This window comes from Rana temporaria, chromosome 7 (assembly GCF_905171775.1).
Source record: "Rana temporaria chromosome 7, aRanTem1.1, whole genome shotgun sequence".
NCBI lineage: Eukaryota > Metazoa > Chordata > Amphibia > Anura > Ranidae > Rana > Rana temporaria.
The window spans coordinates 154,897,144-154,924,318 of NC_053495.1; the positions used below are offsets into that span (position 1 = coordinate 154,897,144).

Here is a 27,175-nt window from a genome sequence, read left to right on the forward strand (position 1 = left end):
CGGCATGCATGGTTGAGTACCGGCATGCATCCCCCGCCCCCCCAATACAAAGATCTCTTTCCCACAGATTCCAGTTCAGAGCTCAGCCCCACCCCCCTCCGGCTGCCATCATCCCATACAGAGCTTTCCTCTGTAGAGGAGTACTCACAATGTCTGTGCAGCTGCCGGTGAGGAGGGGCTTCTGTCTGGGTGGATAATGCCTCATCCTCTTCTTCCTGGCCCCCGGTTTCCTCCAGTCCTGGGGTGGTCGGTGCAGGGTCAGAGTGCCGCTATCCTGTCAAGAAACACCGGGGCCACGTAGCAGCAGACTGACAGGGACAGGCATGACTCAAGAGAAGAGGCAGTGGTCAGAAGTCCGGGCTGTTGGGTGGCCTAAGTGGACAGATAGCATGTCGCATGAGACAGGACACTGGACCTCATGTGTGGGGAGTGATGTGTAATGGAGAGGATGCCTCTCTGCATGGTCACAATCCCTGGGATCATCATGGATGGTCTTCAGTGTTCATTTACTCACTGCTGCTGTGTCAGTGTCACCCCTGGAGCCTAAGCCGGGACTGCACCGCAACTTCTTCCTCATAGCGAAGCGGAAGAGCTCACAGTCTTCTAGACTGCACAGTGCATGAGAAGAGCTGCCACCTGCCACTGCGCCACTCTAAATTTTGTGCCCGATATTGTAGATAACAATATCACCAGCTTTATGGCGTAATAACACTTACCTCCTCTCACAACCCCAAATTAGGGAGGAAATCCATACAAAACTTGAGGAATACTTTGCACTCAACGAAAACCAAGAAACCCACCCTAATACCATCTGGTGTGCCCACAAAGCTTTTTCTAGGGGAATACTAATCCAAATAGCAGCCAGAGAAAAGAAGAAAAAGACGCAACTCATCTCACAGCTACACAAACATATTTCTGAATTAGAAACTAAACATAAAAAAACAGCCGACCACTCACTACTACAGCAGTTGAACTCCCACCGCGAAGAACTAAGACAAACATTAAAAAAATGACTATGACACTGGAACCCCTACTGCGCTGTATTCGGGCCCATCCTGATATAACAGGGGTTAAAATTCTCCAAAAGGAATACAAGCTGGCGGCCTTTGCCGACAATATTTTGCTTTTCCTTTCCTCCCCCCTGATATCCTTACCTAATTTACTGGAAGTGTTTGAACAGTTCCGATACATCTCGCACTTAAAAATCAACTATTCCAAGTCGTTTGCTCTAAATGTCTCTTTACCTCCATCGCTAGTTCTCCGCTGCCAGGAGAATTTCCCTTTCCGCTGGAAATCTGATGATATCACTTATCTGGACATTTGGCTCCTAGGTAAACTTTCGGACCTGTATGAAAATAACTTAATGCCCGAACTGAAGGCCATACAACAGGATATGTTACAATGGGATTCTCCCATAATCTCCTGGTTCGGGCGAGCTGCCATTTTGAAAATGACGGTACTTCCCCGTATGCTTTATAAACTGCAGACGATTCCGATTGCGCTCCCGCCTCTCTTCTTCACAACCTACAAGAGAATATGCAGGAAGTTCCTATGGGGATCCAAAGCCCCCAGAATCAGCTGGGCGAAACTGGTGTTTCCCAAAATAGAGGGAGGTATTGGTCTCCCGGACTTGCAGAGGTACTACTGGGCTACGCACCCAACACGTATAGTGGATTTGGACGAATACACACGCGTTGTAAAGACTGGGTATGGCTGGAGAGTCAGATCACGGGAGCCCAACTCGAGAAAATGCCTTGGATATCTAAGAGGCATTGGACGCCTGACATCCTGTCTCGTCCAACAGTTGGAGCAACCTTATCGGCATTTACGAAAGGCTTGTGATAAATTTGAAGTATCAAAGACAGAATGTAGACTGACCTCTCTTAGGGGTAACCCGGACTTTATCCTGGGACGAGATGATAGCTACCTGATGGCTGAATGGCCACATGCGGATATTCTGGCCAAACATTTATTTTCAGGAGATAGGTTCCTATCTTTGAAAGACCTTGAGAAGATGTCCCTGACAAAGAAATTTCCTATGTTTGCTTATCTCCAGCTGAGACACTTTTTGGATGATCCAAAGATCAGGGGCGGTTTTACGAAACCGCCCACGGTGCTTGAGTCACTCTGCTCTAGTAAGTCGCCTCAGAGGCATGTGATTTCGATGCTGTACGCATCCATTTATAGGGCACCCTTTGTGTCTATGCAGGCGGAACAAGCCTCCTGGGAAACCCGGCTGGGTAGAACAGTTGAGATGAAAGATTGGGAGAAGATCAACTGGTTTATCTTTAAAGGCTCACTGAGTGTGAGTATTCAAGAAAGTGGATACAAGATTAGAACGCGGTGGTATAGGACGCCAGATGTTGTACACAAGTTTTCCCCCTCCGTACCGGATAGGTGCTGGAGGTGTGGAAGGGCCCTAGGCACCTTCCTTCACATTTGGTGGGAATGTCCCCTGATTCAGCCGTATTGGCAAAAGGTGCATGACGTGACGACAGCGGTCTCTACGCTCCCCCTGGAGTTTTCACCAGCACAGTATCTTCTTCATCTCTCAAAAATTGCCAAAAAGCGGTATCGCAACTCGGTAGCGATGCATATGATCAATGCGGCCAGACTATGTGTTCCTGTTCACTGGAGAGCCACGGTGCCTCCCACTGTCAAAGAATGGATGGCACGCATTAACCATATTGCAGCGATGGAGGAATTGATAAGCACTGCACATGATAAAATTTCAAACTTTACCTCTGTTTGGAAGGAGTGGTTTGATTTTCGGAACTCAGCAGAGTACCAAGCCCTTATACAGAGTATGGGCTAAATAAGATCCTGAAGGATGCGTCCGAATGACGTCTGGTTTATGACATTCCCACGATGTGGCGCTTTTCACTGTGATGTAGACGGCGGGGGTAATGGGCCTTTCCACCTACTTCCTCCAGCCTCCCCCCTCCTCCCCTGTGTTGAGTACCCCCCCACCTCCCCCTCCCTTGTGTTTTTTTTTTTAACTTTTTTTTTTTTCGCTTTCTCCTCTTTCCTTCTTCCCACTCTTTTCTCCTTATCTCTCTTTCTCTTCTCTTTGCTTGTCTATTGAGGCTGGGTGTTGGGGGTTGACGGGGTACCCCCGGGTCGACCCCCTCACCCATCCCACTTGTACCAAGAGGATCCAAAGGGTGAATATGGGACTTCGTAAAAGTAGTCAAGGGATCTGGGTAGGCTGTTGTCTCTAGAAGGACATAGAGGCCTCTTGCATAATAACAATTGGATATACTGCTTTTAGGTCGATTGATTATGCACCTCCCTTGCGAAACATGTATGGATGAGATGATTTACACGGAATATGTAACTGTCTTATGATGCTTGCCTTCCATGCTTAATTCGTGCTTTTCTTCCCTCATGTAATCATTTTGTTGTGAATCCTCTTGCGAGGACTTGTATTATCTGTTGATATTACGGTTATGTTTGTAACATTGTCCATACCTTTTTGCTCTTAATAAAATCTTTATGGATTAAAAAAAAAAAAAAAAAAAAATTGACTATGACCTCTATTTTAAACAGCTTAAACTATCATACTACTGCCAAAGCAACAGAGCCAGTAGACTGCTAGCTTCACAATTAAAGAAACAGCAAACCGGCTCAAATATCTCAGTGATTAAACACCATAAAAATAACTGTGCTCATACACAAACCCTAAAGACAATACCTTTAAAGATTACCGATTCCCTATACAAACTCCATCAGGATGTTAACACGCACCAGCCCACTGATGTAGAAATTAATAAGTTCCTAAAGAGTATCAACCTCCCCTCCATAGATGAGAAATCACTACAGCATATAAGCAGACCATTCACTGAGGATAAAGTCAAGGAAGTCATCAAGAAACTACCTAAACATAAATCTTTTGGCTCAGACGGCTTCCCAGCCGAGTACTACCAAGCACTTTCGCCCCAAGATTAGTTAACATTTTTAACATATCTGCGGACGCAGGCAAATTTCCGAGCGAAATGCTCCAGGCCATTATAGTTACTATACCGAAACCTGGCAAGGATCCTTCCCTACCCCAAAACTACAGGCCCATCTCGCTATTAAACTTGCACCTCAAAATGTACGCCAAAGCATTAGCTAATAGACTGATGAACATAACCCCCTCCCTCATAGGACTAGAACAGGTAGGATTTGTCAAAGGTAGACAGGCACCAGATAGTACTAGACATATGATAAATCTACTGAAATACACAGAAAACACAAATAAACCCAGCATATTTGTAGCCTTAGACACGGAAAAGGTGTTTGATAGGGTACATTGGAAATATTTATCTGAAATACTCTATAAATTTGGACTAAAAAGGTATCATCCATTCAGCAATAATGTCCCTTTACTCAAATCCTTCAGCTAAGGTGTATACCTCGGGTATGCTATCTGATCCCTTCAAACTGATGAATGGAACCCGTCAAGGCTGTCCACTTTCCCTTATAATATTCTTCCTGGCCATTGATCCCTTAGCGAAACAACTACAATTGAAAGAGTTCAAATAGGACACAGGGAACACAAGATAGGGCTCTTCGCCGACGATGTTATTCTAACCCTGACCAAACCAACAAATTCCCTGAATGACGCCACTAACATACTGAACAAATTGGGAAAGGTGACCTACTACAAAGTTAATATTACCAAATGCTTCGCTCTTCCCCTAAATATGACCACGGATGATATAACTACTATAGCTGCTTATCAAATGAAAATACTTCCAAAACTGCTATACCTCTTCAGAACTATTCCGATCCCCATAACACAAATTTTTTTCTCAGACTTGACATCACACTTGAACAAATTTATCTGGAGATATAAAAAACCCAGAGTGGCCCTGAAAACTCTGTATAAAAGCAAAAAATTTGGGGGTGGGGGCCTACCCAAAGCACAAGCCTACTACCAAGCCTCTTTCCTGGACCAACTAAAGTACTGGTTCTCCTGCCAAGAGGACAATCTATGGTCCTGTATAGAACAAGATGTAACTCCAGGACACGATCTCACTGCACTTCTATTGGCCTCCAATATTCACCATAAACCCATAACTCCCAACTACCCAACTGTACAAGCAACACTCACTGCCTGGTCCTCGCCGACTAAGAAAACATTTCCTGACAAAACACCTTATAAGCTAAATATTCCCCTGACAACTTATACCTGCCTCAGAAAAAACCTCTCCACCCATCACTGGAAGCAGAAATGCATTCACTACGATACCACAGACTTACCACATCCCACAGCATTAGACATCTATATGATTCAGCAAATCTATCATTACAAACAGAAACACCTGATCACCACCACAACCATACCTCTTCCAATTTGGGAATTCTTACCAAACAAGACCAATTCCAAAACCAAAGGGATATCCCTTTGCTACTTGTATTGCAACTGTCATAACCCGCAGTATAAATTACCAATTACCATCTATGACCAAGTGTGAACTGGAACTGCAGAGGACCTTTACACTGCCACAGTGGTTAGTGGCAATTAAGCATAATAGAAAATTGTCAGCATGTGTAGACCATTGGGACAACTTGCATAAATTACTCTATAGGTGGTACATTACTCCAATGCTTTTACACTCCATGAACCCCACCTTGTCTCCACTGTGCTGGAGGGGATGTCATCACAAACGCAACCTCTTACATGTCATGTGGCATTGCAAAGTCCTTCACGGCTTCTGGAAATATGTTTTCTCCCTTCTCACAAAGACCACCAAAATCCCCTGTACTCCCTCTCTAGAGCTAGCACTGCTCAGTCTGGGGATAGACTCCTTCCCATACAGATATAGAAAAGTTGTAGTGCATAGCCGCACGCATATCCATAGCAAAGAAATGGAAAGCTACTACCCCTCCTAACATAAAGGAAGTCATAGACAGAGTGAAATCACAAAGTACCATGGAAAAAATGCTTGCATACAAGGAGGGAAGGGGGGCCACGTACCATACATTCTGGGATATCTGGCTATCAATACAGGATATCCTCTAGAGTTGATATATGAAATAGTTACGATACTAATATATTGATAAACCAATCACATATATGGGTGCCTTAGCAAACGAAGTGAGAGGGGGGAGGAAACGACTATATTGCCATGTTATAATTGTTTGTTTAACTCAATCTATAAAAGGTTGTGTATACATACTGTATTCTAGCTACAATATTCTATTCTATTCTCAGATGTAACATCAGTACTACTTGGTCATAGTACCAACATTTGGACAACTCAAGGTGACCTACTATTAGCGACCAATACTGGGTCCCACTTACAGTTCCTGGACATGCACCTGATTAGCCTGCTCACAGTATGCTCCTGATAGGGGTGACAGGCTTCTTTCTACGAATAATCCCTCACCAACCAATTATCGGTAAGTCAGGAAATATGGTATAGAATACAGAACCGACTATTACTGTAGTGAACCAAGTGTACTAAGTTATTCTCACGTTACTCATTATAAAATGTATTGACATGAGTGTTCAACTATATTATTTGTATCTGTATACTTAAATTTTAAAGTAAAAAAAAAAAAGGGGGAGAGAAGGCAGGTTTGCCGCCGTGAGATAAGATTCTTTTGCCTCCACTCTATTCTGGGGATCATCCACAGAAGGGCGGGATGCAGATTATAAAGAGCTTCATAGAAAGCACGGAAAGACTCCGCCATCTCCATAGAATCGTTTCTCCCGCTGAGGTGGATAAAGCAGGGATGTTGGATTGCGTTGGGTTCAAATGGCATTCGCCAACATTCTGCTGCATTTGTCCCCGTATTCATAAAAGGACCTACTCGCCTTCAAAAGTCTGTTCTTAGATTGAAATAAGGAGTGTTCCCTGAATTGTTCTCTGAGACTGGCTACTTCTGCTTCCTGTCTGGATGTAATTTAATGGCGTTTTTCGCAGTCATGGAATTTTGCAAGCAACCCGGACAGCGTTTTCGCTCGTCACCATAAGTCTGTGACCATGTTTAATGAACATTCCTCCTCTAATGTAGCACTTATGTGCTGACCAAACAGAGAGATGATTTGGATCAGAGTCGTTTTGACTATCGAAAAAAGTGTCAGCTCCCGTAGAATGTCCGCCTTGACCTTGGGGTCGTGTACAAGGGACTCATTTAGTCGCCATGTGGCTGATCTAGGTGCCGGGTGCTGCGAGGCAAGGAATAAAGAGATCGGAACATGGTCCGAGAGTGCGATATGTCCAATTTGGGCCCCAGAGACAAGTGGGATTGTGGCGTGGGAGAATAGGAAAAGGTCTATCCTGAAATACGAGCCATGAACCACGGAAAAAAGGTGTAGTCCCTCTCCTGTTGGTGAAGGATACACCAGATGTCCACTATCTGATGCGAGTACAACAGTTCTCTGACTCGGTTTTGAGATCTTTGAGGAGTCTGTGCAGGGGTTAAAGGTGAGGTTGAGGTCGTCCCCAACACTAAAGTTCCCTCAGCAAAAGAAGGTAATGCAGCTAGGCAGGATTCAAGTACTGGAAGCTGATCCACATTCGGCAGGTACAGGATAGCCAGAGTGAACTTTGCGACTGGAGTGTACCCTTTACAAAAAGGTATCTGCCCTCATGGTTGGTACGGAGGTCCAACAGCTGCCATGGTACAGTTTTGTCTAGGAAAATACATGTGCCATTTGATTTTTGTGAAGGGTGACACACTGTGATATGCTGTTGGGAAATGCTTATTGCATAGTTTTAGGATCTTGTCTGCCCGGAAATGGGTTTCTTGTAAGAATACTACTTGAGGCCTTTGTCTCCAGAGTTCAGCTAAACTACTGGAGTGCTTTTCTGGAGCGTTTAAGCCTTTCATGTTACAGGACACAAATTTCAGTGACATTGTTAGAGGGGTGGGGTCGAGCTGTCGAACCTCGCCAGAACCCAAAACAGTAGGTAGCGTGGGGAGGGGAGGTTAGACTAGGGACAGGGAAAATAGAAGAGAGGGGTGCAAAGGACTACAAGAAAGAACCTGAGTGGAATACGATGGAGAGGGTGGGGGAGGTATAGAAAAGATGGGAGGAAAAAAAATCTCCAAACGGAGGGCTACTGCCAATTGGGGCAGCTAAGGACTAGTGGAGGAAGAGGTAAGGCACTCCAGGGGTTTAGCCCCCGATGCGTGGATTCCCCCCAGCAATCTCCCGCTAGAGACGGTCCAAGTAGGAACCACATTGCAATGGTAAACTTCTCAATAACTAAATAACTAAAACAGAAGTAACATATTGCAGAGTGCAGGAGTGGTAACAAAAATTAAACATTTGAAAACAACATTATAAAATCATTACAACATTTTGGCGGTTGTAGAGACCGTTCACCCCCTGAGAGCACCCAGTGAGAGCGAACCATGGCTCTGGTGCCTATTCAAGTACCACTAAATAAATGTATTCCTAGACAGGAACATCTTGTGGGCCCCAATGGGGGGCATACCTGTGGGGAGGTGACCCTAATGTTACATGAACCATGGTCACCCAGAAGTGGACCAAATCAGGGGGAGAGTGCGCAGCTGCATCAAAAAAACAAACAAACAAAAAAAAAAACACCAGTAAAAATCTAAGGCCAGATACAGCAGATCACTCTCTGCCAGACGGGCACACGTTACCAAATGCTATTATACATGGACCAACATATAGAAACCAGTGTTAAAAAAAAACTCAGATAGGCAGGAGGGAGAGGCATCTGCGGAGCCAGCACCAGAGCAGACGCCTGTGGCACTTCAGTCTGACCCAAGCTTAATGGTTGAGCATGCGCCCTGGGCAGCCACACAGAGGTCCCCCCAATCCCCCAAACCAGTCACAGGTACTACAAATAAAGGGCACTCTAATCTGAGTGGTGAACCATTAATTGCATTTTTGCAGGTCAAACCCACAGAGCAAGTGGGAAACCAGTGGGTAGGGGCTCCTGGACGAGCACCCGGGTAAAGCAGCATCCCCCACTCATAACAGTAGGCCCAGCCGGGCCTAACCAATCCTGTAACCAACCTCTACTAAAAACGGCCATGAGAATCTATTTGACTCCACCTCCCCCCCTTAGATAAATCAATACTGAATCTAAGGCACCAGACAGTCCTCCCATGGAAGTCCAGGGGGTCTGTGACAGTCAATCCAGGATAACCAGGGGTCACCCCCTGAGGAAGGACACCAGTCCAAGGAGTCTCCGGCAAGTGAGGCAATGGGTACAATGTAAAAGTGAAGCAGAACTTACATACAGAGGGAATCTCCCAAGTCCAGGACAGGCCTTAAGCCTGTAAAGAAAGCTAACCTTGGAGGCTCAAGGCTCATTGTCCTGTAATTTTTGCAATAGTGCCCATAGTGCCTGGTCATTAAAGAGTAACAGTGAGGACTCTTGTGAGTGTATGACCAGTGGAGCAACACTCACTGAGGATTGCATGTGCTGTGTGAGGAGCAGCGGGGCGCTGTGTATGGAAACCTGGTGCTGGGAGGGCTGAGTGCTTTGTGGATCCCACTGTGTGGAGCCACTGGGCTCCCCCCCAGGACTGCTGAGGGATGTGAGGGACAGAGAATGGGGAAGGCAGGGGGAGCGATTGCTAGAAGGGGAAAATGAGGGTATGTCATTGCCGCGATTGTACCGGTGGCTGGTTCCGGCATCATCTTGCCTGGAACGGGTGTGGAATCAGCCGGCTGCATCGGGACCAAGAAACGCTTAATGCGGGCTGTGAGGAGCGCATGACTGCGGTACCACTTCCCTGGCTATCTGGGCTGAGTAGAGTCTGTGCGGGCAATATGCTGAGGAGAGACGGATCGGGAGCCCAGAGAAGACTCGGCTTCACACCTCCATGCCGAGACCACACCCTCACCAGGAATAGTTATAACTAGAGTTGAGCAGACACCTGGATGTTCGGGTTCGACCGAACTTCGGAAAAAAGTCCGGGTTCGGGACCCGAACTTGACCCGAACTCGAACCCCATTGAAGTCAATGTGGACCCGATTTTTTTACTACAAAAATGTCTCTAAAACACTAAGGGAAAGGGCTAGAGGGCTGCAAATGGCAGCAAAATGTCGGTAAGAGCATGGCAAGTACTCTGAAAATAAATGTGGATAGGGAAATAACTTAAAAAAACAAAAAATAATAATCTTGACCTAGGAGGACGAGGTCCATATGGAGTAGGAGGTTGAGGTGGCGGTGGATGTGGCGGTGTAGGTGGAAGCGGCGGTGGAGGAGGACGAGGTAGCCAACACAGCAGGTTTTGGTTTTTAATTGATTTATTTTTTAAATTAGGGTACACCCCAAAAGAGTGAGAAAGATCTAGGGTTGCCACCTCATCCCTTTAAACCCGAACACATAGTAATTACACAGGTTCTGGGGCTAATTTAATAGCGATAAGGCACCAAGTGAGTTTAATTAGCAGCACCTTAATCAGCTAGAGAACCTGTGTAATTAATATGTTTTCGCTTTTAAATGGATGAGGTGGCAACCCTAGAAAGATAAGAAAAAAAAGAATGGCTGGGTAAGGCCGGCCCGGTGTCTATTTTGCACAAGGTACAGACAAGTCCTGTGGGATCCATGCCTGGTTCATTTTAATGAACGTGAGCTTGTCCACATTGTCTCTGGACAGGCGGCTGCGCTTGTCTGTGATAACGCCCCCTGCCATGCTAAATACACGTTCAGATAATACACTGGCTGCAGGGCAGGCCAGCACCTCCAAGGCGTAAAGGGAAAGCTCAGGCCATGTGCCCAATTTGGAGACCCAGAAGTTTAAGGGGGCAGACCCATCATTCAGTACGTGTAGGCGTGTGCACAGATACTGCTCAACCATGTTGGTGAAATATAAAAGGGGGGGAACCAATGCGCGAAACCACAACTAACCTAGGGTAACCTAACTAATAAACAAAGTGTAAAATAAATAAACAAATATATGCAGCAGCCACTACATGAAAGTGCTCACGCACCAATCAGCATATAAGAAAGAGGGGGTGTAGTGGCGCTTGCAGTAAATAAATATGACAAGAAACGCACAGCAACGTGTGATAATGTCCAAAAAAATGTGTTCCACTCCAAATTCCTCTTTATAATCCTCTCGCATCAATGACTTAAGATGTGAAGGAGGGGATGTGTGAAGATAATGAGATCCAAACAATATTTATGACTCAATGTCTAGAGTTCATACACAATCATATAAGATGAAGCAAAATGTGGATAATTGCATTTGTATGAGTGAATCCATGTAACCACAAATAAACGTAGTAAAAGGGTGAACCCAAATGACAGTACGTGCACTATAATACTATAATAATAGGCAAAAAAAAAAAAAAATGCACAGCAACGTGTGATAATGTCCAAAAAAATGTGTTCCACTCCAAATTCCTCTATAAACTCCTCTCACATCAATGACTATGATGTGAAGGAGGGATTGGGTGAAGATAATGAGATCCAAACAATATTTATGACTCAAAGTCTTGAGTTCATACACAATCATATATGATGAAGCAAAATGTGGATAATTGCATCTGTAAGAGTGAATCCATGCAACCACAAATAAACGTAGTAAAATGGTGAACCCAAATGACAGTACGTGCACTATAAAGTCTGTGCCTAAAAATATATAAATATATAATAAATAAATAAATAATGTTCCAGTTAGGTGCACTAATTAAATGTGCCAAATAAATAAATAATGTTCCAATAATCAAAGTGTCCCGAAAAAATTCCCATGCAAAAAACAGGATAATTGTATCACAGTGAACGTGGAATAAATAATAAAGTGCTTGATGCAAAAATTCCCAAAAAGTGCAATAGTGCTAGGTTAGAGGATGATGCTGCAATCCAATGCACGATCCATTCCGTGTAGTAGTGCAGAATCAGAATGTAAATACTAGCCTCTCACCTCATGAAAGGCTAATTAGAGCCTTTAGGTAATATGAAGGTCAGCAGGGGATAGCTCTGGATCCAGGGCAGCCCAGGTAATTTTCATCACATAAGGTCCCAGGTAATTTTCATCACATAAGGTCCCAGCCGCTCTCAATAAAGCATAAGGCAAAACTCCATAGTGTAGTAGGTAGGAATAACATTTAATAACACATAGTATCACTTACAGTTAAAATCTTTGAACACCAGCAGCAACAGCAAACGGTTCACAGACAAACGAAATGACAGACAGCTAATCTCCGCTCTCGGCCGCGAGCGGAAATAACGTCACCGACGGCACTTCTCCAAACACCTGACGCGTTGCGTGGCTGAACTACGCCACTTAATCGTAAGTGGCGTAGTTCAGCCACGCAACGCGTCAGGTGTTTGGAGAAGTGCCGTCGGTGACGTTATTTCCGCTCGCGGCCGAGAGCGGAGATTAGCTGTCTGTCATTTCGTTTGTCTGTGAACCGTTTGCTGTTGCTGCTGGTGTTCAAAGATTTTAACTGTAAGTGATACTATGTGTTATTAAATGTTATTCCTACCTACTACACTATGGAGTTTTGCCTTATGCTTTATTGAGAGCGGCTGGGACCTTATGTGATGAAAATTACCTGGGACCTTATGTGATGAAAATTACCTGGGCTGCCCTGGATCCAGAGCTATCCCCTGCTGACCTTCATATTACCTAAAGGCTCTAATTAGCCTTTCATGAGGTGAGAGGCTAGTATTTACATTCTGATTCTGCACTACTACACGGAATGGATCGTGCATTGGATTGCAGCATCATCCTCTAACCTAGCACTATTGCACTTTTTGGGAATTTTTGCATCAAGCACTTTATTATTTATTCCACGTTCACTGTGATACAATTATCCTGTTTTTTGCATGGGAATTTTTTCGGGACACTTTGATTATTGGAACATTATTTATTTATTTGGCACATTTAATTAGTGCACCTAACTGGAACATTATTTATTTATTTATTATATATTTATATATTTTTAGGCACAGACTTTATAGTGCACGTACTGTCATTTGGGTTCACCATTTTACTACGTTTATTTGTGGTTGCATGGATTCACTCTTACAGATGCAATTATCCACATTTTGCTTCATCATATATGATTGTGTATGAACTCAAGACTTTGAGTCATAAATATTGTTTGGATCTCATTATCTTCACCCAATCCCTCCTTCACATCATAGTCATTGATGTGAGAGGAGTTTATAGAGGAATTTGGAGTGGAACACATTTTTTTGGACATTATCACACGTTGCTGTGCATTTTTTTTTTTTTTTTGCCTATTATTATAGTATTATAGTGCACGTACTGTCATTTGGGTTCACCCTTTTACTACGTTTATTTGTGGTTACATGGATTCACTCATACAAATGCAATTATCCACATTTTGCTTCATCTTATATGATTGTGTATGAACTCTAGACATTGAGTCATAAATATTGTTTGGATCTCATTATCTTCACACATCCCCTCCTTCACATCTTAAGTCATTGATGCGAGAGGATTATAAAGAGGAATTTGGAGTGGAACACATTTTTTTGGACATTATCACACGTTGCTGTGCGTTTCTTGTCATATTTATTTACTGCAAGCGCCACTACACCCCCTCTTTCTTACATGTTGGTGAAATGCTGCCTCCTGCTAAAACGTTCCATATCAGTTGGTGGTGCTGGTTGTTGTAGCGTGCTGACAAAGCTTTTCCACATTTCGGCCATGCTAACCCTGCCTTCTGAGGTGCTGGTGGTGCCCCGGCTGCGTTGGCGACCTCTTTCTTCTCCTCTGCCTTCGCCTTGTGCTTCCAATGTGCCCCCGCTGTCAGGTGGGAATTCCACCAGCAGCACGTCTACCAGCGTGCGCTTGTACTCGCGCATCTTGCGATCACGCTCCAGTGAGGGAATTAAGGACGGTACATTGTCCTTGTAACGGGGATCCAGCAGGGTGGCCACCCAGTAATCAGCACCTGTTAAAATGTGCGAAACACGGCTGTCGTTGCGGAGACACTGCAGCATGTAATCGCTCATGTGTGCCAGGCTGCCCAGAGGCAACGAAAAGCTGTCCTCTGTGGGAGGTGTATCATCTGTGTCCTCTGTATCCCCCCAGCCACGCACCAGTGATGACCATGAGCTGGTCTGGGTGCCACCCTGCTGTGAACATGGTTCCTCCTCCTCCTCCATCTCCTCCTTCACCTCATCATCCTCCAGAACTGTGCCCTTGCTGGACAATTGTGTACCTGACCTTTGTTGGTGCAGGAACCCACCCTCGGAGCCACTTGTGAATGACTGCCCTGAAAGCCTTGGAAATAATCCAGATTCCTCCTCCTCCTCCTCCTGTGCCACATCCTCTTCCATCATCGCCCTAAGGAGGCATAGAACTGGGATAGTCACGCTGAGAACGGCGTCATCGGCACTGGCCATGTTGGTGGAGTACTTAAAACAGCGCAACAAGGCACACAGGTCTCGCATGGAGGTCCAGTTATTGGTGGTGAAGTGGTTCTGTTCCGCAGAGCGACTCACGCGTGCGTGTTGCAGCTGAAACTCCACTATCGCCTGCTGCTGCTCGCACAGTCTGGCCAGCATGTGCAAGGTGGAGTTCCACCTTGTGGGCACGTCACATATGAGGCGGTGAGCGGGAAGGCCAAAGTTACGCTGCAGCGCTGCCAGGCGAGCATCAGCAGGGTGAGAACGCTGAAAGTGCGCACAGATGGCCCGCACTTTCTGCAGCAGCTGTGGCATATCGGGGTAAGTTTTAAGGAACCTCTGCACCACCAAATTCAGCACATGCGCCAGGCAAGGGATGTGCGTCAAACCGGCTAGGCCTAGAGCTGCTACGAGATTTTGCCCGTTATCGCACACCACCAGGCCCGGCTTGAGGCTCACTGACGCCAACCACTCATCAGTCTGTTGTTCCATGTCCCTCCACAACTCCTGCGCGGTGTGGGGTTTTTCCCCCAAACAGGAACGTTTTAAAACTACCTGCTGGCGTTTACCCATGGCTGTGCTGAAGTTGGTGGTGATTGTGTTACGCTGACCGGATGAGGAGGCGGTCGTGGATGAGGAAGAGGAGTAGAATGAATTAGCAACTGGAGGCAAACTGAAGCGGCCTGCAATCCTTGGTGGTGGAAGGACATGCGCCAAACTGCTATCCGCCTCAGGCCCAGCCACCACTGCATTTACCCAGTGCGCTGTTAGGGAGATATAACGTCCCTGACCGTGCTTACTGGTCCACGTATCCGTAGTTAGGTGGACCTTGACACAGATGGCGTTGCGCAGTGCACACCTGATTTTTTCCCCCACTTGGTTGTGCAGGGAAGGGATGGCTCGTCTGGAAAAGTAGTGGCGGCTGGGCACGACGTACTGTGGGACAGCCAATGCCATCAGGCTTTTAAAACTCTGCGTCTCCACCAGACGGAATGACAGCATTTCAAAGGCCAGGAATTTTGAAATGCTGGCATTCAGGGCCAGGGATCGTGGGTGGGTAGGGGGGTACTTCCTCTTCCGCTCCAGTGTTTGGGAGATAGAGAGCTGAATGCTTCCATGGGACATTGTGGAGATGTTTGGTGACCCAGGTGGCAGTGTTGCTTGCCGATCCTCTGATTGCGGGGTGGCAGGTGGCACTGTCACTACAGAGGTGGATGAAGAGGCTGAGAGGCCTGAGACTGAAGCAGAAGAGGAAGCAGGAGGAACAAGAGACCTTTCTCGGTTTTTGAGGTGTGTACTCCACTGCAGCTCGTGCCTTGCACTTAGATGCCTGGTCATGCAGGTTGTGCTCAGGTTGAGAATGTTTATGCCTCGCTTCAGGCTCTGATTGCACAGCGTGCAAACCACTCGTGTCTTGTCATCAGCACATTGTGTGAAGAACTTCCATGCTAGGGAACTCCTTGGACCTGGCTTTGGTGTGCTCGGTCCCTTGCTGCGTTTGGCAGTATCAGGCGTACTGTCTAGGGGGCGGACGCTCCGCTTTGGCACCCTGCTCCCTCTTCTGCTGTGCTGGTGGCTCTGTGCGACCACCGCCTCTTCCTCCGAACTACATGGGTCACCTGCATGAGGTTGATTCCAAGCGGGGTCGAGGACCTCATTGTCCACCACATCATCTTCCACCCAGTCTTCACCACTGCCCTCCTTGTCGGTCTGCACAATTGCAAACGCAGCAGCAGTTGGCAACTGTGTTTCATCATCATCCGAGATGTGCTGTGACGGTCCCCCCATGAACTCATCTTGAAACATAAGTGGTCGGGCATCGGTGCACTCAATCTCTTCCACTTCTGGGGCAGGGCTAGGTGGATGGCCCTGGGAAAACATGCTAACAGACTCATCAAAAACCAGAAGAGACTGCTGCATGATTTGGGGCTCAGACTGCTTGGCTGATTTGCAAGGGGGTAAGGTGAAAGACTGATGGACATCGGCTGCAGGTGCCAACTCTGACTGGTTGGGAGACAATGTGAAGGAACTGGAGGCACTGTCAGCAACCCAATCTACTACCGCCTGTTCTGCTCCTGGCCTCAACATTCGTAGAGCCGGATTAGGCCCGACCAAATACCGCTGCAGGCTCTGTCGCCTACTCGCACCTGAGAAAGGTGTTTCACTTGTGCGTGTAGCTGGCACAGATTGACCACGTCCTCTCCCTGCAACAGGAGCTCCACCAGCAGCACCGCGACCGCGGCCAAGTCCCTTATTTGACGTTCTCCTCATTTTTCCAAAAATTTAGGAACTTGCCCTAAATGGGTGTTTTTTGAATAGAACAATAGAAGAACACTAGCTAAAGTGTTTATCTCACACCTACAGATATGCAGGAAATGCACCAAAAAAAATTATTTGCCCAAAATATTTTTTTTTTTGTATAGCACAATAGAAAACAGTATGTAAAGTGTGTATCTCACACGTACAGATATGCAGGCAAGACAGAAAACACTGGAGGAAAAACTGTAAAATATATTTATTTGCCGTAAATGGGTGTTTTTTTAATAGAACAATAGAAGAACAGTAGCTAAAGTGTTTATCTCACACTTACAGATATGGAGGAAACACTGCAAACACTGGAGGAAACACTGCAAAATATATATTTTTTGCACCAAACTTGGTGTTTTTTGAATAGAACAACAGAAAAACAGTAACTAAAGTGTTTATCTCACACTTACAGATATGGAGGAAACACGGGAAACACTGGAGGAAACACTGCAAAATATATTTGTTTGCCCTAAATGGATGTTTTTGGAATAGCACAATAGAAGAAAAGTATATACAAGGTGTATCTCACAAAAATAAATGCAGTGCAGCTGCAATATGCCGACTATCTCACAGGAACAGATGCAGTGCAGGTGCAATTTGATTTGTGAACCAGGACTGACTCCTATCTAAATCTCTCCCTCAGATCAGCAGGAACCTTGTCCTAAACTATCTGATGCAGAGTATCTCACAAAAATAAATGCAGTGCAGCTGCAATATGCAGACTATCTCACAGGAACAGATGCAGTGCAGGTGCAATTTGATTTGTGAACCAGGACTGACTCCTATCTAAATCTCTCCCTCAGATCAGCAGGAACCTTGTCCTAAACTATCTGATGCAGAGTATCTCACAAAAATAAATGCAGTGCAGCTGCAATATGCAGACTATCTCACAGGAACAGATGCAGTGCAGGTGCAATTTGATTTGTGAACCAGGACTGACTCCTATCTAAATCTCTCCCTCAGATCAGCAGGAACCTTGTCCTAAACTATCTGATGCAGAGTATCTCACAAAAATAAATGCAGTGCAGCTGCAATATGCAGACTATCTCACAGGAACAGATGCAGTGCAGGTGCAATTTGATTTGTGAACCAGGACTGACTCCTATCTAAATATCTCCCTCAGATTAGCAGCAGCATTTCCCTACCCTAGCTAATGCAGAGTATCTCACAGAAAGAAACGTTGCTGGTGTAGATTTGTGAAGCAGGATAGTCCTATCTAAATCTCTCCCTCAGATCAGCAGCAGCCTTTCCCTACCCTAGCTAATGCAGAGTGACGAGCTGTGCTATGTGCCTCTAGCTTATATAGAGGCTGGGTCACATGCTGGGTCACATGCTGCACTGGCCAATCACAGCCATGCCAATAGTAGGCATGGCTGTGATGGCTTCTAAGTAAAACAATTAAAACAAATGGTGATTGGCTGCCCTGCAGCCCGCCGTAAATTGCCGAACACCGGACCCGAACCTGAACTTTCAGCAAAATGTCCGGGTTCGAGTTCGGGTACAAAAACCAAAGTCCGTACCGAACCCAAACTTTACAGTTAGGGTTCACTCAACCCTAGTTATAACCCCTGTCAGTTTTGCCATCCGCTTCCCATTGGGAGATTTTCTTTTACTTTTACTTTCAATGATAATGATAACGGTAAACAGGAAAAACATTGAGAGGGTGTATCTCCCTAATGAAGGCACAAACAACAATAAAAACCTGACAGATGTTCTAATCCACCTCCACTCTATCCAAAACGAAAAAAAAAAAGTGTTTTTCCATTAAGTATACTTTAAGTAAAGCATCCCCAATGATTTCCATATTCAGGTTCGTTGCAATACTGTTGAGAGAACTGATCCAAAAAAGCAGAGACAACTCAAAATCGGTTATTCATTTTTACATTCCTTAAATACCACATGAATGAACCATTATTTAATTACTTCGTGCATTTTATTATTTATTTCTTCTGTGAATTGACTTTAACCCCTTTTCAAGAGTGTTTTACATTAAATACAGCAAAATGGTAAAATGAATTGACAGTTATAGGATTGCATGCAATAGTTAGAGAAAAAGTGTCTGGACACCTACATACTGAGATTTGGTTCTGAGAATGGAGACCAGAATCCTTTATTCTCTGAGCATTTCACTGGAAAGATTTCTATGCTGATATTGCAGGGCTTCACATGCTGTGGCCATTGTTGGTCGGTCTTACAAATCCCTCCCCACTGCTATTGAATTTAATCCAGGGATCCAGGGAATATCCAATTGCCTCTTGGGGGATCAGGAAGGAATATTTTCCCTTGTTGGAGCAAATTGGATAATGCTTCCTCTGGATAAACTGTAGGTATAGTATTATATATATATAGGACAAATAGCTCAGAATGCATGTCAGAATCATTAGTATGGCAGGCTCACAAGGCCTATATTAGGGGAATTCTGATTGCAATAGGAACAGCAAAAAAAAAAGGAGAGCAGGAGGAAAGGTGATGAGTTACATAAAATAATATTTGATCTCGAACAGTGTCACAAACAAACAGGTGATCCTGAAGTCGAACGCGCCGTTATTCTAAAAAGAGAGGAGTTAAGAGATCTCATTGAACAGGTAAACAGAACGGCCCTCTATAGACTTAAGAAAGAGAGGTATCAATGGGGTGATCTGTCGGGAAAATACCTATCCAAACTGTTAAAAAAAAATCTAGGACTAACTTTATTGAAAGCATACAAACGGGTAAGGATGAAAAGGTAGACACAACCCCCGAAATTGCAAGAGTATTCAAGAATATTATGGGAAGCTGTACTCGATAACCCAAAGAGACCCTCCAGACAAAGTAAAAATGCGGTCAGATAATACTAAAAAAATATTAACAGAAATAGGCCTAAAAAAAATACCAGCGGATAAATTTAATAGCTTAAAAGACCCCATTACGGAAGCAGAAATACGGGAAAATTTAAAGGAGTCCCCTGCAGGGAGAAGCCCAGGTCCCGACGGGCTATAAGAAGTTTAGCGATATTTTGGTCCCAAAGATGTGCTCCTGAATGAATGGTATCGGCGTTAATTGGGAGATTCGCCGCGAGGCATTGGAGACCGCAATAATGATAATCCCTAGGGAAGGCAAGGATCCCTCTCTGTGCTCCAGTTACAGACCCATCTCCCTACTGAATGCTGACGTGAAGCTGTTCGCTAAAATATTAGCAGGCAGAATGAAGTCAATAATGAAAGATCTGGTGCATACCGATCAAGTGGGTTTTATCCTAGGCAGGGAAAATAGGGATAATAGTATTAGAATACTCATATTGATAAAAAAAAAAAAAATAAAGTAAATCCCCAGGTCTACTACTGTCAATAGACACTGAAAAAGCGTTTGACAGCGTAGACTGGGGATTTCTACAAAATACATTAGAGGAATATGGGGTGGGACCTAAGATGTTGGGGTGGATAAATGCTCTTTACAACCACCCAACCGCTAGAGTTAAAATAAATGGGATAGTATCAGGGTCTTTTGAGATGTTTAATGGGACCTGACAGGGGTGTCTCCTGTCCCCCTTATTGTTTATCCTATCTCTAGAACCACTGCTGGCTGGGATTAGAAATAATCCCGACATCTTGGGGATACGGATAGAAGAAGAGGAACACAAACTCACGGTGTATGCCGATGATATTCTTCTCTACATAATGAACCCAACGCTAACTCTCCCTAACTTATTAAAAACTCTTAAAATATATGGGGAGGTATCAAATTTCAAAATGAATCCCCTAAAATCAGAAATACTTAACATAAGCGTCAAAGCACAGAAGGAATGTAGATACAAACAAGACTTCCCATTTATCTGGAGAGACACCGAGTTAAAATATTTAGAAGTCAATATTACATCATCACTTGAGTCAATATACCAACATAATTACATTCCACTACTGAATGATATTAAAAGGGATTTAAACAAAATCGCATCTAGACAGAGGTCTATGCTAGGGAGAATAAATAGTTTTAAAATGCTAACCCTCCCCAAGATTTTATATAAAATACAAATGTTTCCGATCTTACTTCCGGAAGCATACTTTAAAACACTAAAAAAGCTATTAGGTAGGTTTATATGGCAGAATAAAAAACCCTGCATAAGTATGGCAATATTAACAAGAGATAAGGCACACAGAGGTTTGGGGGTACCGGACATTAACACATATTACAAGGCAATCCATATGGCACGGGTGGTTGATTGGGTAAAAATAAATAAAGAGAAAAGGTGGGTTAAATTGGAAAGTAGTATGAATAAAGCAATATTAGGGAAAGAGATTTGGATTCCGGCACATTTTAGACATTTAAATAAGCACATGATCACACTGACATCAATGTCAATTTGGGATATGGTACACAAAAAGGAAAAATTAAGATATAATTCCCCACTAATCCCACTAAATGACACAAATTATTTTACACCAGGAAAGCTAGTTTGTTTGGTAACTGGATTTTTAAAAAAAAAGATGCACAAAATTAAAGGTTATATTAAAAGAAGGCAAAATATGCACTTATGGGGAATTGAAAATAAAAAAAGAAATGTTTTATTTAAATAGGTGTCGGTATGCACAGCTGAAACACTTCGGGGAATACCTCCCTTATCCGATTAGGCCAGAGGGTAATCTGCTCCCACTACAGCGCTTGTGCTTAGCGCCAAACGGAAAGGGTGGGATCTCCCAGATTTATAAAATGTTGATTGGGCTAAAAATTTTGGGGCCACCACAGTATATTAAAAAATGGGAAGAGGAGTTGGAAACAGGTGAAACTGAGATAGATGTTGGGAAAATACTAAAGCTGGCACATATCACATCAACCAATTGTGGTTTGATAGAAATGAATTACAAATGCCTAGCAATGGGAAACCTCTAAATTTTGTTGCAGGGGCTGTTCGGAACCGGGAACGAAGTCACACTTATGGTGGACTTGCCCAAAAATTAAAACATATTGGAACAAAGTGATATTAGTAACAGAGGAAATTACTGGAATTAAAATACCAGAAGAGGCGTAGGTATGCCTGTTTCACGGGACTAAAATGCCTATCAAACAGTACATGAGAACCTTACGCAGCGAAAAGTTTGATTCCCAGACAGTGGAGGGGTCCTAAGAGCCCTACGGTGAGGAACTGGCTATGTAAAATAAATGAAATTTATTATGCAGAACAGCTAAGGTTTATGGGGGAGGAAGGAGAAGGGGGATTCAAACTGAAATGGCAAGACTGGTTAAAATATAAGCAGATACAGAGATTTGCAGAAAGGATGGTATAGAGCAGGAAGGGCGATAGGCAATGGAAGTCATGACACAAGATGGTTGGTCGGAGAGAAAAGGGGGGGTGGGGTGGGGGGGGGGGGGGTTTGGATAGGGTTGGGGTTTTCTTAAAACTTGAAAATAAAGTATTCTTGTATATTTTTTGGGGGCCGGAACAGGCTATTTGACTGTGATTGAAATATTGTATTATACCTAATAAAAAAAATTATATATATATATATATATATATATATATATATATATATATATATATATGAGTGTATATTTGTTCCTCTTTTATTGTTTGAACTAAATGGACTTGTGTCTTTTTTATACCATGTTTTTTCTAACTATGTACCTAATTTTTTTCATGATAAAAAAATGCAGTAGGGGGTGTTAGGGATCAAAATAAAACTTGCCATGCAGCTCTTAGCCGAGACAGAGATCTCCCTGACAGTTTTAGTGAAGGGAGCTGGCATTAGTGCACCATTCAGAGGTGTAAGAGCACTATCAAAAAGAAGAAAAAGGTGATGCTTACCAACCTAGTGCATTAGTATGTAGATGAATGTGGCCTTGGTCACAGAGGTCTCTGTGACTAAGCCCAGAGCAAAAAAAAATTTGGGGGGCGTGGCTGGAGTGGCACTGGCAGAGGCAACATTCATCTACATACTAATGCACTAGGTTGGTAGCACCTTTTCTTCTCTTTGATAAGGGGGTGTTAGGGACAACATTTTGGGGAACACACAAAACTCTGAAATTACTACTTAGAAAACTACTCCAAGAGTTGTGCCAAAAGGATTATATTAGTAATTAGTAATAAAAAATAACAAAAAATATCTTATATTTGTTAAATTGAAAAAAAAAATATTCAGATAGTAGACCATATTACCTTACAATAAAGTCTTTTTAGATCGGTAATTAATTCCATAGAAACAGTCTGAAATGAAATACAACAGTTCACAAAACAACTCACATCCACAAATAAGATCAACACTGTATATACTTACATTTATTTCTCGGAATACTCTATGGCATGCTTTAAAGCTAAACTCCAGATACATCTATATAATTTTTCACCTGCCAAAAGATTTGTCATTGTGTTCATGAAGTTTTGAGATGAAGGTAACCTTAGCAGACAAATGACTTGTTCACTAACCTTGTACTATTCTGCAACTTCCACTGTCAAAAAGTATTTATGAATTTTATTGAGTGAAATTAAATAGTGTTTCTTATATCTGCATGGGGTTCATCTTGATTAACCTCCCTAGCAGCTCAGGGTTAATTTTCAGTACCAAGAGCTGTAACCCCGAGCCACACTTGGGATTGCAGCACAGTATCCAGGTACAGGTAACTTACCTTGAAAAAAACAAACTAACTGTCACTGCCCCTACCTTTGACTGGTTCATACAGTAAGGAGCACTGGAAAGGGTGAAGGCATGTCAAAAATAACACAGAATATCCAAGCTCAAACTTACCAACCAACCAAATTCACCTAACAGTGCGTTTAAAAAACAGGGGTTTAGTTGCACGCATTTGCAAATACATGCGTAAGCTGCAGGCCCCGTCAAGGCTCCCTGTGTACTGCAGTCCTAACTTTAGTTTAAAGTCTCCTCAGTGGAAGCACATGAATGCTGATGGATAGATAAAGGGCAGATGACTGGAGGGAGCCCAGCCCTCCTTAAAGGGGCAGGAGCACACTAAACACCCAGCACATGGAAGCAAAGGTGCTAGCGTGTTGCCTGACCACTGGGCTCCCTCCAGCTATCTTCCCTTCATCTATCCATCAGCATTCATGTGCTTCCACTGAGGAGACTTTAAACTTTAGAGTAAGGACTGCAGTACACAGGGAGCCTTGATGGGGCCTGTAGCTTACGCATGTATTTGCAAATGCGTGCAACAAAACCCCTGTTTTTAAACGCACTGTTAGACAGGTGAATTTGGTTGGTTGCTGATTGGTTGGTAAGTTTGAGCTTGGATATTCCGTGTTATTTTTGACAGGTAACTTACCTTGTCCTTAGGATCCTGCACTGTCCTCCCACTGTGTCCTCTGCCGGATCCTCCGCCTGGCGTATCACTGTTTTGGGCTTCGTTCCTTGTGAGCGTTGCAACGCATGGGGGTGGAGCCCAGCGGCAAATTCAAAAAGTACAAAATACATAACACACACATAATAGACTGTAAGTGATGAAAGAAACGATTCTGCGACTGAGCAAATTTCAGTGTTTTTGATTTGATTACATAATTAAATACATTTTTTTATAATTGTATTCATTTTTATAATTATTTATAGTTATTATATTATAATTTATGATTTTGTGTTTTAAACTTTATCATACTCGAGATGTCTACTAGAATCTTGTTTGGAAAGATTCAAGTGAGTTATTCCTAAGAATTAAGGGCCAGATTCACGTAGAAGTGCGGCGGCGTAACGTATCGTAGATACGTTACACCGCCGCAAGTTTTCATCGCAAGTGCCTGATTCACAAATCACTTGCAATGAAAACCTACGCTGGTGGCATCCGGCGTAAGCCCGCGTAATTCAAATGGGCGTGTGCCATTTAAATTAGGCGCGCTCCCGCCCCGGACCTACTGCGCATGCTCACTTTTGAATTTCCAGCCGTGCTTTGCGCGAAGTGACGTCATTTTTTCGAACGGCGACGACGTGCGACGTGCGTAGCATACTTTCGTATTCCCGGACGTTTTACGCAAAACAAAAACATTTTTAAATTTCGACGCGGGAACGACGGCCATACTTTAAACAGCACATACGTGTGCTGTCTAAAGTTAGGGCAGGTCAAACGATGCCTAAAATTGCGACGGGAAACTATACTGGCGACGACGTACCGAACACGAAAATCCGTCGTGGATCGCCGTAACTACTAATTTGCATACCCGTCGCTGGTTTACGACGCAAACTCCCCCCAGCGGCGGCCGCGGTATTGCATCCTAAGATCCGACAGTGTAAAACAATTACACCTGTCGGATCTAAGGGCTATCTATGCGTAACTGATTCTATGAATCAGTCGCATAGATACTCTGAGAGATACGACGGAGTATCTGAGATACTCCGTCATATCTCCGCTGTGAATCTGGCCCTAAGGGCCTACAATATAAAATTCAAAATTTCCATGAGAAAGAAACATTGTACCACTTTGAGACGCAAAAATCGGACATACTCATACCGCCAGTGAGGTTAAATAAATATCCCAATGGAATGGAAACGTTCAGATTCTGGTCCCATAGCAACTAATAATTCTAAGAAGTCTATTAAGAAGTATAATAGACGCAGTCTATTTTTTCTGCCATTTTTAATTTACAGATGATATTATATATACATACCGCAAGGGCATTCTGCAGGCATTCTGATGTTAAAAGTTTTCCTGTCTATTGGAGGATATTTTTTCTAATTAGTATACATGGGTAAATAAAGTTTATACATAAAGAAATCATATAAATCTTCCTCTAATACAGTGAACAGAGACATGAATAGGTAAAACACCATTTATTTAATACAATATGAGAAAGCATATTACTTCCTCATAATGTTGTATTTAATAAATTATATATGTTTTACATGAGCAGTGTGGCTGATTTCTTCCTCAAAGGGTTGTGGTGGTCTCAGATAAAATGCAAATTTATGTAATTATTACACATATTTCAATGCAATAATATACCAAATTATATACAAATTTGTAATCCTTATTACTTGCCTGATAAAAATTTAATTACAGCGCAATGCATTGGAAAATATCATATTTAACATATTAAACAAAATAAAATGTCTCGGTTGTCAATATACAGTTTTGGCCTTACCACTGTGCAAAAAAGACTTGACTTGACTTGTTCTAGTCCCAGTTTTCCCTAAAATAACAAACACCAAAAAAAGATCATTACTATATTTCTTTACAAAAATGATTATAGTAAGGTCTTTCCCCGTCCCCTGTCCCCATAGGCTTAAATGGTGTGCCTGCAACACCATCTGGCGGCTTAAGCCACATAAACATGTGGCCCATTAACAGACTACTAGTTTCAGCGCCCCTGTGAATGATGATGAACCAGTTTGGCTCCAGAGCAATTTTTTTTAGTTGTCACATACATGCAAAAATCATCATTTTTGGTATTAAAATTACTTAAACCCTCATAACATTATATATTTTATGAAAGCAGAGGCCCTGCAGAATAAAAAAGTGATATTGGAAGATTTTTGTTTCACATGATATTGGCGCAACTGTTTATTAAATGTACATTTTCCAGAAAAAATATAATAAAATGAATTTTAGTGCAAAACCACATAATATTATAACCATTTTTGGTTTAAATATAAAAGATGACATTGCATCAAGTAAATTGATACTAAACATTACATGTCTTAAAATTGCATGTTCCCACCATGATATCACCCAAAACAAATTGGTGCCAAAAAATCACCATAAGTGATGCTTTAGAAGCCTTTACAGCTGATCTATTTAGAGTTAACAAGGAGCTATTGTGCTAGAATTATTGGGCCAGATCCACAAAAGGCATACGCAGGCGTATCTGCTGATACACCGTCGTATCCCTGTTTCTATCTATGCGACCGATTCATAGAATCAGTTACGCATAGATATTCCTAAGATCCGGCAGGTGTAATAGTTTTACACTGTCGGATCTTAGGATGCAGTACCTCGGCCGCCGCTGGGGGCATTTCTCGTCGAAATTCCACGTCGGGTATGCAAATTAGCACTTACGGAGATCCACAAAGCTTTTTCCCTTAGTTTTTTTTCCGTAAGTGTTAGTTTGCCGTCGCAAAATTAGGGCTGCTTTTACAAAGTGTAAACTTAGTACACCATGTAAAAGTAGACCCTTCTTTCCCGCGTTGCTGTCAAATTTTTTTAACATTTTTTTTTTTCCCGCCGCAACTCTTTTTTTTTCTTTTACACCCGTCGCGATTCTCGAAACTCGGCGCAACGTAAATCTGCGCAAAGCACAACGGGAAAATAGCGTCGGGAGCATGCGTAGTACGTCCGGCGCGGGAGCGCGCCTAATTTAAATGGGACTCGCCCCATTAGATTGTGCACGCCTTGCGCCGGACGGATTTAAGTTACACAGCTGCAAATTTCTAGGTAATTGCTTTGTGGATCGGGCACTTAGGTAGAAATTTTGCGGCAGTGTAACTTAAATAGGAACATTTAAGTTAAGCCCGCTGGCTGTGGATCTGGCCCATTGTTCTCACACTGATGTTCGTGGTCAGGGCAATAGAGGTTTTCATCAATTAAAAAAAAAAAAAAAAAATATATATATATATATATATATATATATATATATATATATATAT

At 43.3% G+C, this 27,175-nt stretch overlaps 1 protein-coding gene across 2 annotated transcripts in view; it reads right to left on the bottom strand.

Annotated features, from left to right (window-relative positions):
- LOC120945789 overlaps positions 1 to 27,175 on the bottom strand; it is a 90,416-nt gene that overhangs the window by 15,907 nt on the left and 47,334 nt on the right. Inside the window, exons 7-10 of one of the 2 annotated variants that reach the window (XM_040360195.1) lie at positions 25,675 to 25,722; positions 25,201 to 25,245; positions 22,753 to 22,800; positions 18,218 to 20,433 (exon numbers count right to left, since the gene is read on the bottom strand). In XM_040360195.1, coding sequence (XP_040216129.1) covers positions 20,272 to 20,433; positions 22,753 to 22,800; positions 25,201 to 25,245; positions 25,675 to 25,722 — 303 coding nt within the window. In that variant the 3' untranslated portion in view covers positions 18,218 to 20,271. Of the gene's footprint in view, positions 1 to 18,217; positions 20,434 to 22,752; positions 22,801 to 25,200; positions 25,246 to 25,674; positions 25,723 to 27,175 lie in introns of those variants that run through there. The other variant, XM_040360194.1, reaches the window with a different exon arrangement.